The sequence below is a fragment of the Etheostoma cragini genome, chromosome 3 (genome assembly GCF_013103735.1).
Source record: "Etheostoma cragini isolate CJK2018 chromosome 3, CSU_Ecrag_1.0, whole genome shotgun sequence".
NCBI classification, from domain to species: Eukaryota; Metazoa; Chordata; class Actinopteri; order Perciformes; family Percidae; genus Etheostoma; species Etheostoma cragini.
In genome coordinates, this window is record NC_048409.1 from 2,224,007 (window position 1) to 2,237,613 (window position 13,607).

At 38.5% G+C, this 13,607-nt stretch overlaps 2 protein-coding genes across 2 annotated transcripts; both read right to left on the reverse strand.

The window, feature by feature from the left end:
- Nucleotides 1–545: 545 nt before the first annotated feature.
- LOC117942021 (zona pellucida-like domain-containing protein 1) lies at nucleotides 546–4,107 on the reverse strand. Its single transcript, XM_034867298.1, has 10 exons — nucleotides 3,995–4,107; nucleotides 3,679–3,905; nucleotides 3,243–3,427; nucleotides 3,080–3,152; nucleotides 2,891–2,988; nucleotides 2,722–2,802; nucleotides 2,445–2,616; nucleotides 2,259–2,358; nucleotides 1,611–1,640; nucleotides 546–1,488 (listed from the first exon to the last, which is right to left on the reverse strand). Exons 1-10 carry the CDS (start codon nucleotides 4,092–4,094, stop codon nucleotides 1,352–1,354), a joined length of 1,203 nt encoding a protein of 400 aa, XP_034723189.1. The 5' UTR covers nucleotides 4,095–4,107; the 3' UTR covers nucleotides 546–1,351.
- Nucleotides 4,108–10,059: 5,952 nt separating this feature from the next.
- lim2.3 (lens intrinsic membrane protein 2.3) lies at nucleotides 10,060–12,321 on the reverse strand. Its single transcript, XM_034867297.1, has 5 exons — nucleotides 12,121–12,321; nucleotides 11,329–11,522; nucleotides 10,597–10,746; nucleotides 10,363–10,497; nucleotides 10,060–10,264 (listed from the first exon to the last, which is right to left on the reverse strand). The coding sequence occupies exons 2-5, from the start codon at nucleotides 11,501–11,503 to the stop codon at nucleotides 10,203–10,205; spliced, it is 522 nt and encodes a 173-aa protein (XP_034723188.1). The 5' UTR covers nucleotides 11,504–11,522; nucleotides 12,121–12,321; the 3' UTR covers nucleotides 10,060–10,202.
- Between the last annotated feature and the right edge of the window lie 1,286 nt (nucleotides 12,322–13,607).

The following is a 13,607-nucleotide window of genomic DNA, read 5'->3' on the forward strand; positions in this document are numbered from 1 at the left end:
CTGCACAAATGGAAGTACCAAGAGCTAGAAAAACTCAAACTGGACAGAAATTCTAGCTAGATCCACCAGAAAAGACTTGCTACTAATGAAACAAACTTCAAAATGAATGTTATACTTTATTGATGGGTATTAAGTAAAATGTGTAACTAATCAAATGTCCAAAAAGTAAATAACACACAGACAACATATAACTTGTGGGACAAACTGGCAGTCAGACACAGTCTTGTCCAGTGTACACTATATGCAGTACAGTGCGTTATATTTGCCTTCTCTGTAATTTAACCCTTGTGTTGTCTTTACTTCCGGGACCCTCTCGTATCTCTCGGGTCAAATTGACCCCTGACTTATTTCGGGTTTTAAAAACAATTCTGAAATAAATTTTACTTCCTAATCTATTAATAATTTGGTCTTAATCTCAATTTCAAACTACGGCGATAACATACTGTATATGTTTAATGAATGCAATCAGTACTAGAACACAATTAAAAATGGACCTGTGATTCGTTTTTTTGTCATAAGGTTATAATTCATGTTAAAAATCCACTATGGAAAAACATAAGTGGTCATGTCCAGAGTATTTTTTGAAATTGAGTCAGCAATACATGTTTATCACAGAAAATAAGATTAAGCCATTGATTTTCAGGTAGAATAATGTATACTTGTACCATTTTTCTTCTTGTAAAAATTTGACCCAAATACCAAACAAGGGTTAAATATATGTATGTAATTCTAAACAGGCAAGGACGTACAGCTAAAACAGTTTATAGGGACAGTGTCTTCTAGGGGCCCAAGTAATTATACAAGAGCAAAGCAGAAAGAATGATCACAACGTATAAGAGCATCAGATTCTGCATTAGGAGGTGCGTTGGGGGGGCGCATAGTTTAAACAAGCACAAGACTTTCATCCAGGACACGGGTTGTGTCCCATTCAAACATCTTGTTTTTCAACCAAACTGAGCAATGTCATGTTGTGTGTCACATGCATAGCCAGAAGTAACGTCTGATTTGAACCCAAACCACATTATTCTTTATTATATTACAAAAAATGCCACCATTGATCGCATACTACAATATACTCGGACAACATAATTAAAGACACATCGTCGTAATACTCAATTTCATTACAGATGATGTGATTTATTATGGTTATACAGTTGCAAGCCTAGACTACTGCTGAACACCTAGTGATACTGCTGTTTGTGAAATGGAAATAGTAGTATAGTATAATATTTCTATTGTTTCTCATAACTTGTATTACTGTCTCTGCAGCAGAACGGTGATACTTTGAAGATGATGGTTAACTGGTAGTTCGGGAGATAGGTGAAGGGACTCCGCGCTCACTCAGGGGATGTTACTGGAGGAGTGCTTTTCTCCGTTTGATGAACAACACAAAGTACACACCCATGACGACAAGGAGAATGGTTAGGATCACGATGCAGACAATCACAGCCACCACAGGGCTGCTGTAGTTGGCCTCGGACGGCATACCTGTGGAAGCAAGGAAAGAAGAAAGGCATGCACATTTTACACCGGGTTAGGATTCATGGGTAAATTAATTCATGTTCCTAATGACTGAGAAAGTAATGACCTAGAAGAACCAAGATTCTTACCTAGAGAAGCCGAGAAAGTTTGAGCCTCTTCTGAAAAATGTCAAAAAAATACTTTTGTCAATAATAATAATAATTTATAATAATAATTATAAAGGGCTTATTTTGCTTTACATGTGAAATTGATACTACTCTGATGTGTGTATGATAGGTTAAAGACGGAGCTAACACCAGTAGCGATAGCTTAGCATAAAGACTGGAAACAGCTGGCATGGCTCTGTCCGATCAACGTAACAGCACCTCTAAATTACAATAATTAACATTTAACCATCTTTTCAAAGTATACATATTACAATGTTCCCATCTCTAGTCACTGTGCTATGCTAAGCTAAGCTAACTGGCTGCTAGAAGTAGCTTCACACAGCAAACAGACTTGAGACTAGTATCGATCTTTTAATCTAACTCTTGGCAAGAATGTAAATAAATGCATATCGCTAAATGTCAAACTAATTCTCTTAAAAAAGATACCACGAGGAAAGATGGTCATTATTTATTTTTGAATAGGCTAATTTAATTTGTTTAGTTTATTGCCATACAGCATATGAAGTCAGAAATCCAGTCAGATTGAATAAACCAAGCAAATCCACATTTTTAGGGATGATGGATAGGATGGTTTAGATAACAAGATATTTTTGTTCCCTAAAGACGCACCACTGCTTAGTTTTCCCACAACGATGGCTGGCGAGGTGACTGTTCCGTTACCAATCACATCTGCGACCTCTCTCTTTCTCCTTCTTTTGGCACCACAGGTCTGTTGAAAATGGATAAAAAATCCATATTAATAATCCGTAATATCCTACTATTAGGACTCTTAAAGGAACTGTGGTGTCTACTCACCGGCATTAACCCACGACACGAGGCCACCTCACAGAGCCGGGTGACGCAGTGCAGGTAGAAAGTAGAAACTGTCTGATTTTTGTGCTCCACAAATCTGAAGGCCTCAAAGGAGAAGGATGCTTTCTGAGACATCCCATTGACATCCAACTTAGTCTGTGGGTCCCGTTGACACCTTATGTGAAAAAAAGACATGTAATGTGACTGCACGTGTGGAAGCACAAAGCCAGCTTGGAGTCTTAAACGTATTCTATACTGTGGTTACTCATAGGAGACTCACCCTACAAAAAGGTCATAAGAGGTGCTGGCCACGGGATATGGATTTGTTGATGCGTAGCATCTGTCCAGCAGCACGTTGAATCTGCGAGTAGGACAAAAAGTTGAAAATTAATTATGTGTTCTTATTTATGTAACTTATGTTTTACTGTAAACCTCCAACACTTAAATACCTTTCTGTTAGGTTGGTAGCTTTAACTGAAACATAAATCTTGGTCTTCAGGTTCAGTCCTGTTTGCGGTATAGTAAGGATCTTTGTGTAAGCGCTATCCTGTCCGCAGAAAAAACAGAATGAAGTTATTTAATGTAAAAAAAAACATTCGTTCAAAATCATGAATTCCAAAAGCTAGAGCAGTTCTTACTTCGTAGAGCTGCATGCTCAGTGTAGTGATGAAGCTACCGTTGTTGTCTCTGATGGCAAGACTCGTACCTGATCTGTTTTGGATGTAAAGAAACTTGGATGAGAATGTAGCTCAGTCATGCTTTCTTCTCATGCAGCACAAGTGTTATTCATAACGTACTCACACGGCCAATTGAGTGTTGTTCAGGAGATACTGCATTGGGTAGAAGCAGGAAAACATGTACTTGATCTGCTGGCGATAGGTGATCATACCCGCAGACGGGTCTACGGAGTTAACAATGCCAGAGATGTTGACGTACTGGACGTTGGAGAAGTCCGCAAACACTCCAGTTCCAACCTGAGTGGTTACCTTTACAAAAGAAAAAGAAAAAAGAAACAAGCCCTGATTAATTCTTTGATGCAGGAATTCAACATATAATCATTCTACACTCCTTGGCTTTTCTATAATGATATTTAATCCTATAAGAATGCACCAAAATCAAACATTTGCAACACATTGCAAATCTTTTTAACTGCCATAGCATGAGATCTTCTAATAAATCAGATGGACAAAGTGCCTCAATTGCTACACCAAGTTGTTAAAGCTTGTGTGATGACTACCTTAAAGTTATTATTGCAGGATGAGACAGCACTTTCATTCATGGGAAATCTGAATTTTAAGACAGGTGGAGTCATGTTCCAGTCAGCTTTCCCATAACACTCAGGTGTGTTGAACTGATTATTGAGGACCATCATTGACTCATTGTAAAGAGCATTGTACATAGGGCAGATGAAGATGCTCAGGTCCATAAACTGAGTGCCACAGACCACGGATATGTCCGTGTTTCCTGAGAGAGATTAAAAAGAAGATGTAAATCAAAGTGCAATGGAGCTGTGAAAATAACAGTTAATATGCTATGTAATAAATCCCACAAACTTGGAGGTCTGTTTGTATCGCTAAGAGCGCAAGCATCTGGAATCTGGGCCTTGGTCCTCAAAATGAGTCCAAGCTGGCACACAAGGAAGATCAGCCTCATGGTTCTGAGTTCAGACCTGTGAGAAAACCGCAAAACAATTGGAACCAAAATATCGTTTGTCAGAAGGAAGTGCATTAAAAGAAAGCTTGACCTTCTTGTACAATAAGGAAGAGCCTACAATGGCAATGGAGTTACTCAAGCCCATTATGCAACACACAGTAAGCAGCAACTTGAAAAAAAATTGAAACACTTGCGTCAATGTTGTGTTTCATGATTTATGCCTAGTTTCTGAAAAAAAAAATCTAACAAACATTGATTTGAAATTACCATTATCCTTCAATTAAGTTGCATCTTTAAAAGCTTCGTAGACACAACGATAAGTATAATACAAAATATTAGCTGTACCTTCACACAAACGTGCAAAGCATGTCAAGTAAATTTAAAAAAGAAAGTTCATTATTGAGCACATAAAGACTCAAGTGATATCTTGTGTGTCAAAGGTTAAGTCAAGGACACAAAGAAACAGCATTGATGACATAGTAAGAAACTTCATACAGCATTTTACAGGCAACACTATTCGACTAATGTATAGTTAATATAAATAAACTTAGCCTACAGCACGAGACATCCAGAAAAGAGGTGATGAAGTTATTTCAGGACTCACCTGCAAGTCTTCATGTTCTGTACTGCTGTCGGCGGATCCCTTCCATTTATACCGTCGCCCCTACAGGGGTGTGTTAGACAGACAAAAGTGTAACATGAGCTGGGCTTTGAACAATTTCATTTTTCTAAATACTCTTTTACGTCATTTCGAAATCAAATAACAATTCATCTAAAATAAGCCTTTTCACACAGTTCAACACGTCACCAGTTAACCTTCTGCTGATTGTAACCTGACCATTTCAAGCTTTTTTGAAGCCAGCTCTCCACAAGGAAATATACTAATATGCAATAACAAGAACACATTTTTGGTTTCCATACATGCCCACATATGAAAAGTAGACTTTTTTTCTCAAAAAATTGGATTTTTTCAGTCATTCACTGCTTTGTGGCAATACAAATTCCAAATTTTTACATTTTATTCTACATACAATAATGGTAAATGCAGATTTTTGATCAACATATATCATTATTGTAGTACTTTACGTTATGGTTTATTAAAAGTATTTATCAAACAAGTTCATTCAAATGCGAATTCAAATGTTGACATTAAAATAACTTTCAAGTCAATGTCACAAAAAACTGTTTTTTTCCTCACGCCGTGTGTCCCCAGCTCTTATTAATTATTAATGTGTGTGAATTACTATTGATCTCAGCAGAACTTTATTTATTTTAGCTTGTCCATATCTTCAATAAAGCCAGCATGTTATTTAAAGGCAGATACAGGAAGCTCAAGGTACTTGTTTCTTCAGAAATGAATATGTTTCCTAGCTAATAATTTAACAATTAATAGCCAATAATTTGTTTCATGGATGTACTTAAGATGATTTGCATAAAACATAGTTTACTTATAGTATATCATGGGAACTTTACTGGAATAAAGATGCTTACCGTCAGATTCATTCTGACTTTATCGCCACATTTACGGTACAGCGGTCAGTTTTAAACTTCCAGTAATGCATTAGCAATATAAAAATATTATTTTATATGTTGGGCAGTGTCAGGTGTTGGCCGATAATGACTCTTGATTGCTGTCTTGGGGGTGGGCAGGGGGAGCGTCGCATAGGAAACCATAATGTATACACGCAAACAGTGTTTTATTTTTCTTAGGACCATGAAAGAACAGGGTCAGTGATCACCAATGTCCTATTTAGCGATGTTATGAAATGAGTTTCATTGTTGCTCTTTCGTGCGCAAGTTCTGTAATGGATCAGTTTTTGTTGTGGCCTCAGGCTGTGAATCGAATCACTCTGGGTTCTGTTTTGTACAGTTTGAGGATAAAAGACACACCTATCTGAGAGAACTCCGAAGTCTTTTGTGAAGCATGATGATAGGAACGGGACCTCTGAAAAACTCAGGTCCCCAAAGGACACCACAATACACCATGAGGATACAGCCTTAAAAAGGTGCTTGTTAGATTACTTTAGTCCTATCCGATGTCAAATAATCTCCCCTTTGTGGTCTAAATAAGCATTTGTCTGCAAGCCTTGCCCTCAGTGTTACTGAGGGCACATATCTTCAAAACCTAGATCCAGAAGCAGTAATTGTGCTAACCCTTGGGGAATAATGGTATTTACCTGGTACACTGTTGTTGCAGATTTAGGTCAGGAGCCATAAACCTAAGCACAAGGGTTTTGTGTTAAAAGGTTACGGACCCGATAGATGACATGCTTCTATCCAATTACAAAACAAGTTTTAAGCAAACCTTTTTTTATTCAGCAAAATGTTTCCATATCCCATTTAGCAAATCAACTGTTTTTTTTTCTACAAAAAACACCTGAAGCAAACTCTTTTGCAAATTTGGAAAGTCCTTGTTTTATCAAAAGGTAATGTTTTCATACAGCCTTTCATACAAAAAAGCCAATGACTTTATTAGTGAGTTTGTGAGGTGTTGGTGGGCAGATTGTGTAACCAGTGAACCAAGCCAGGATTCCTGTTTCCCTGTTTTCAGACTTTCTGCTATGCTAAGCTAACCTAATGAGCTATGTCTGTGAAGGACGGACATGATAGAGCCGAAAGGGAACAATTGTATGTAAAAGGGAATTGTCACCCCACTCGAATGTTGTGTGTACTGTTTTTCCTGGACAACCATAATGCGGGATTACAAAGTATACATTAGAAATGAAGGATCTCGGTGTGTCTATCCATAACCTTTTAACTCTAAGAAGTATTTACGACCAGCACAGAACAGCTCGATCTATACTGTACATCCTATTTATTGATTGAAAACGATTGCCTTCTATCTGAATTGCAACAGGGGGCAACACATGCGGTTCCAAAAGGAGGTTGGTTTCTGTAGAAGTCTGTGAGAACGTGACCCACTTCTCACTTGATTTGTTACCTTAGTCAACAATTTAATAAGAGTTTATGGTCTCAATTGCTAGTTTTAAGTCTTATGCAACGCAAAATGATGTTCATTTTTTTAATTATGGTTTCATTAATTTTAAAACCGGGTTGGATGTTTAGGAGCTGGACAGCCCTGGGGACAAAGGTCACCTTCCTCCTCTGGGTCTTGCAGCCTTGACAGTGGCGTCTGCGCCTTGAGTGGAACCATTTGAACATTGAAAACATGACATGTGATGAATCACTTAAGATCCTACAGGCGGTCTTCAGGGTCTTCTGTCCACATAGGGTGGACTGAGTTCTCAGGGGGTGCCAATAATTCTGGAACAGACTTTAACAGTTTGTTGTAAGCAGATCCTCTTTTGAAGACTAGTGGAGTAAAACCAACAAGTAAAGAAAAAAGGTTATAACACTTTCAATAAATGAGCAGTAGAACGTGATTAGGATATCCTTCCTTGCATCCAATGATCTTAGTTTCCTGAGCAGGTACTGCCGCTGATAGCATGTCCTCATAATTTCCTCTGTGTTGGACAAAAACTGTAGCTGTCTGTCAAAAATAGTCTCGAGGGACTCCTCCCTCTCTTCTAAAATTGTCACATCCGCGACGATGATGACTGCACCCGTAGCGGCAAACTCGACGATGGATAGCAGATCTCCACAAACCAATGGGTGACGTCACACATGCACTGTCCATTAATATACAGTCTATGGTCCCATTTGACTCACAGGGTAAAGTTGGCATTTGCCCTATCATTGGCACTATAAACTATAAGGACTTCTCAGCCTCGTAGCCTGTGAAGGCACAACATAACCTGAGAAATCAGTTTTACAATTTGAGCGCCTAAATGTCCAACATTCTCATTACTGTGCAGGTTGTGTGATCCCCAAAGCTCCAACTAAGCCATTGCAAGCTTAATACTTTTTTATTTGATCATGTTTGTACATTTTATTTGTATACATTGTAGTTGTATCTATCTATCTATCTTGTGTCTATCTTGTCATTAGGATCTCATTTTAGGCTTAATTTATTTGTCTTGCATCTTTACAGGGTCAACCAGAAGGTATCAAATTATTTCATTTAACCTTACAATGGATCCTTTAACAACAGCTTTTGTAAGTAGACCATGCTGTACTGTGAGTCACTCTATCATATATGTGACACATCCAACACTTGAGCAGTATCATATGTCAAGTAATGATATAGGGGCCCTTTTAGAAAAAAAAAAAGAAAATCAGGACACAGTTAGAAAACTTGATAATCTGTGACCCATCCCAATGGTTGTGTTTTGAAGATCCACCCTAATCTCAGTATTTGGTGTTGAAGATCATCTTTTTTGTGGGATGAACTTGCATTTTTAGTGTTCTTGATTCTACTAAAAACGTTTTAACCCTGCACTTGTGGTGTGGTTCAGCATTTCGGTTCTCCTTGTTGCAAAGAATTATACAGTACTTATGCTCCCCTTCAGTGGTGAAAGAAGTACTCCTTTACACACCATCCAAAAGCTTAAAGATGTATTGCTCCCAGTAAAGCCAAATGAGCCCTCTTATTGTTCAGTTCAGGGGCTTAACATACTCAAAAACTTGCATCAAGTCTGGTGAAAATGTATTTTAAGGGATTCAGGCATGGGAAAATGGCTCGCTAGCGCCCTCTACAAAACTTAAAAAATCTAGATGCGTTTAACATAGACTAACACACATATGTACACATATGTAGCATGTCAAGACGTACAAAAAACCTCAGTGGAGCCACACCCTAAACCCAACAGGACGCCATTTTGAAGTGAAAGTTTGAAATTAAAGCCATTTTGGCCACATGTTGTACTTTAACCTACTCCTCCTAGAGATGTAGTCCGACCAACTTCAAATTTGGTCTGTGCCATCGTAGGACCTTAAAGATGAAACATTATTAAAAGAAAAGGGGGGGGGGGGCATTGTGATTTTGTTTCGCCATTGAAACAGGAAGTGGGTGTAACTTGAGTCTACATTGTGCAATTGGCTCAAAATTTGACGACCCTGAGGACGTATAAAGGCTGATATTTAGTTAAAGTCACAGCGCCCCCAGTGGCAACAGGAAGTAGACCTAAAAGTCACGGTGCTATACTTTAAAGAACTCCTCCTGGAGATTTCATCACATCAACTTGAAACACAGTCTGTGTCATCTAAAGAATCAAGGTGAAAAGTTATTAAAAACAAAACCTTTTGTCCAATGGCATGGCATGGCGGCCATTTTGAACATTTATCGATGAACAAAGAATTTGACGAAATTTCTCTTGATTGACAAGGTTCCAGGTCAGAGACCAAAAATTGACTTTTGGACAGGAATTTGTCCTCATGACAAACATTTTACAATTATACATGAAACTTGAAATGTGTGATCTATATGTGATAGTGAGTCGCCCCCTACACTTTACCATGTCCACTTACTCAGACCGCGCTCCTTTCATACCATTTGAACACTTGTCTGAGGGACCATTGAACCCAGCAGAGAGTTCCTTCTTCATTGGTGATGGTTTGGTTTGGCCAAGGTACTGTAACTTACAGTATACTGTATATTATATGAATATTCTGTCCTTTTACATGCATTGTTGGTTTCAAAAAATTATCCAAATATTAAGTACTTAATAAGATAAACTGTGTGTAGTTTTTAAAGTACTCGTTTGTGCCATAGTGGTAGAAGACCGCAGTAGACAGAGAAATGAAAACGGTGAGTTACATAAGTGTGTGGATCAGATAGCTGTTGATTTATAAGATTTTAACTACGAACTCAGCTTACGGTGAGTACTCTATTACTTCAAACAACAATGATTAGATCCGTCACGGACATTTCCCCTCTAATAGGAGATGTTCATCACAGCAACAATGCATGTCACTGTGTTGCGGGTTTTAAATTGGCAAACAAATTTGCTTTCAAGGATCTGTATCAGCTCCAATGCTGGTGTCATCAATGACATTGTGTACCTCTTCTTATTTACTGTGTTCAATTAAAGTTGTATTAATTTAGAGAGACAGTGTAGACAACAAATGCCTTCTTTTTTTCTCATTTATTTTACTTGTTCATGATCATTCAGGTTAACAGAAAGGAGCTGGAAGTTCACAGGGGCATTGGTTCCTCTTGGTCACGTTTAATAGACCAGTTCTGATGTGTGTGTTGACCTTTTTGGAAGGTCAGCGTGAGTTGGAGTTTCTTGGGCATTCATGCATCCGATAGGCACACATGTAGAAGATACCTGGAAGAGAACAATCACATGAAAGAGAACAGAATTAAAACGTGAGAACAGGGCACATCAATGTGTTTTTTAACTAGTTAATCTGTTAGGATGCATACCTGAGAAGAATGTGAGCACCACTGCCACCCAGCCCATTATATAGGACCAGGAGAATCGCCAGCTGCCATAGCGTTTGCCATAGTAGTTCACTGTCACTCCTGTGTAGACAGCCATGGCCAGTAACACAAAGAAACCTGTACAAGAGATACAAGTATTAGGTGTTACTGAAAAAGGTCTTTACTACATCCCAATGGGTTGCATTTACAGTAGCCATGATGGAGGAGCTTGCTTACAGGAGATGAAGAACAGGATGCCGGCTGCAAATGTCTTGTCAAACCCGTCAAAGGAGGAGTAGTGGATGAAGGCCATGACACCGATCACAATGCCGATGAAACAAGCCAGCAGGGAAAGAATCATAAAGGCCCGGGTGGCATCCCAGTACGCTGTGGGTGGGAAGGGAGAGGAGACGAGGATTAAGACAGGGGCCTGACAAACCAGACTGAAAAGTATGTCAGTACTAACTGGAAACTTCTGCGTTTATCTATTCTACACACACAGTTCATGTCATTTTTACATTTTTACAGTTATTTCTGCTTTCGTCATCAACAGGAGACAGATCTAGCTTGCCATCTAGTGTTTGGGAATTGATTTGCACCCGATTAAACCTGTGATGGATAACTGAATATTATGTATTTTAATCTAAAATATGTACTATAATACACTGACACATTTACTCGCAGAATCACCTATATATTCTTCTATGTAGAGATCTTTTAAAACAGCCCCTACACACAAATTATTTGGTTTTTTTTAAAGATTAATTGAATATATGTAAATGGCAGTAACTTCTTTGCATTTTAATCTCTCATATTTTAATAAACACCCCTGCAAAGCCCCAAAGGGAAGTAACCCTATTGTAGATCCGGGTAAGTGTGGAGTTCCCAGGTGGGATATAAGCACACTTATGCATATGAATGAGGATGTGCCTGTGCACATGCACATGGAAGACACCCAGCGAGTCTCACCAATGCTGTCTGTGTGTGTCATGCATTTCCCAGGCACACAGTACCGCCACAGGCCCTGGTGCATGTAATTGCTGGAGTGACGGTACTGCATCCAGTAGTCAGTTGCAGTGGAGACAATGAGCAGTATGTTCCCGATTCCGGCACAGAACAACCCTCCTCCCATGAAGCTGTACATCCTGCCAAAAAAGCAATGACTGACACAGAGAGAGAAAACAGAGCAGGTGAGGTCTTGTTACAGAGCATGGGGCTACACTGAATATGAATAAAACAATACCTAAATAAATTCAGCAGGATGCACAAATGTTACACTGGAGCTTGACACATCTTATTATAGAAACAGTATTCATTAGGCAATTACACTGAGGGAATTTACATGTTGGACATGCAGCAAGCTCAGTCACACAAGTCATTAACTTGTCAGACTGACAGTTGGGTCCATCTATAAAGTTTTACAAACCCACACAAATATATTTTAAATTCTACTTAAGAACACCAGGTTTCCAAAGATACCTAACAAGCAATGCTGAACTATGGGGAAAAGCGGTTAAAATGATAAACAACTCATCTAGAAATATTATTTTCTTTTATTCAATGCCACATGCATTAATACATGGTATCTTGCGTTTTAAAAGTTTATAAAAGTGGAATTTCCTCCCTTATTATGATAGGGACATTTAGAGTTATACTACCAACTATAGGAATGAATAAGATGACAATGTATCTATTTAAAGTACCAAATATTGAGCACAAATACACTATTTCACACATTATGTTTTGACATTAACGACTTACCTTTATCTTTCTCCCCTCAGAAAAAGTCAGAGATTCCAATACTTTGGGATGTCAAAGCACAGTGGAGCCCGGTATTGCGCAGTACAGGCAGGAAAGTTTTGTTTGTGCGTAGGAAACCAAGCGAACAAACGGGCGGACGGAACAATGGAGCACGCTGAGCCACAACCAATCACAGAGGATGAGTTTTGTGTTTTAGGGAATCTGCTGAAAATACAAAACTGATAAAGCGCTGCGCACATCTCAGTAATACTGATGACACAAGGCTTTTAATTCAAAATGCTGCACAGCCACACAGTAAACCCATGGCCTCCAATGGGTTTACCCATAGCCATTGCAGTAAAAGTCAATTTAACAGAGATTATTTTAAAATGTAAAAACTCATTCTGAATTGTGTTTCAGTTGATATGTTTGGGGTAAATCCTGTCCGTCTAGTGCTGATGGAAATGCATTATTATTTTCAGGTCATTACCAGCTTGTGTACAGATATTTATAACTTATGTTGTGCAATGTGCTCATTTACATAAAATCAATCTTTGTTGGTATAAATGATGAAGATACTACAGCAACTCAAGGTTAATTCATTAATGTTACATTTAGTCTCGTGTTTTCATTAAGTTTCTGTCGTTTAGTTGGCACACAGCAAGTCCAGTGCAATTGATTTAATTACAGATGAAAACCTGCTCGGACATTTATCAAATGAAACGCATGTGTAACAGTGATATTGAACAGAGCCAACTACATAAATTCAAAGGCCATGATGCGTACAGTTAACTCTCGCAGGACAGAGTAGGACGAGCTGCCTGGTGGACAGCTGATGGAGTTGTGGGTGGGAATGTACAGTTTGGGTGAAACTGCTGCAATAAAGAGGGATTTATCTTTGTTAGTAGCATCTTGTAGAGAGAGAGTTATGGCTGAGAAATGAGTCTCATTTTGTTGGTGTAGCACACTTAGTGGCGCTTGAGTTGGAAACAACAGCTACTGTTACTTTGCACAGATGCCAAACTAGGAAATTACTTAATTTTACAATCTTACATTAAGCACTTTTTCACATTTCCCACACATGTTACAATCCAATTTGTGCACTGTTCAATCCCTCATTTGTCTGTTTGGCTAAATTAGCTTTTTGCCCAATTTTACACATTGTCCTGCTGCTCTTGTGTTTGGTAATCTTATCAATAAGATTTTTGACATCCTGTTGAATTGTAGTGGAATAGAAGTATAAGCTAGTGTGAAAATTACTCAGGTAAAGTACAAGTACATGTGTGAACATGGACTTGAGAGTGTAGGTTAGTTAGCTATTTTCCACCACTGAATTAAGGTGAAATGTGATTTGTAGGCTGTAAATAACACCACAGCGGACAAAGAGGTCGTGTTCTCTGTATTGTCCCAGTTAATGTGGGGTTACACCTACATCCTGCAACTAGACATGGTATCATTTAAAGGGTGAGACTAGTATTTTTACTCTTTTATTGTACTTTTAGGCCAAG

Coding starts and splice junctions, on each gene's coding strand:
- LOC117942021 (XM_034867298.1), bottom strand. CDS start 4,094: ATGAGGCTGATCTTCCTTGTGTGCCAGCTTGGACTCATTTTGAGGACC. Junction 3,906..3,994: donor CGATACAAACAGACCTCCAA/GTTTGTGGGATT, acceptor AATCTCTCTCAG/GAAACACGGACATATCCGTG. Junction 2,803..2,890: donor GCTACCAACCTAACAGAAAG/GTATTTAAGTGT, acceptor TCCTACTCGCAG/ATTCAACGTGCTGCTGGACA.
- lim2.3 (XM_034867297.1), bottom strand. CDS start 11,503: ATGTACAGCTTCATGGGAGGAGGGTTGTTCTGTGCCGGAATCGGGAAC. Junction 10,498..10,596: donor CATCCTGTTCTTCATCTCCT/GTAAGCAAGCTC, acceptor TCTCTTGTACAG/GTTTCTTTGTGTTACTGGCC. Junction 10,265..10,362: donor GGTGCTCACATTCTTCTCAG/GTATGCATCCTA, acceptor GTTCTCTTCCAG/GTATCTTCTACATGTGTGCC.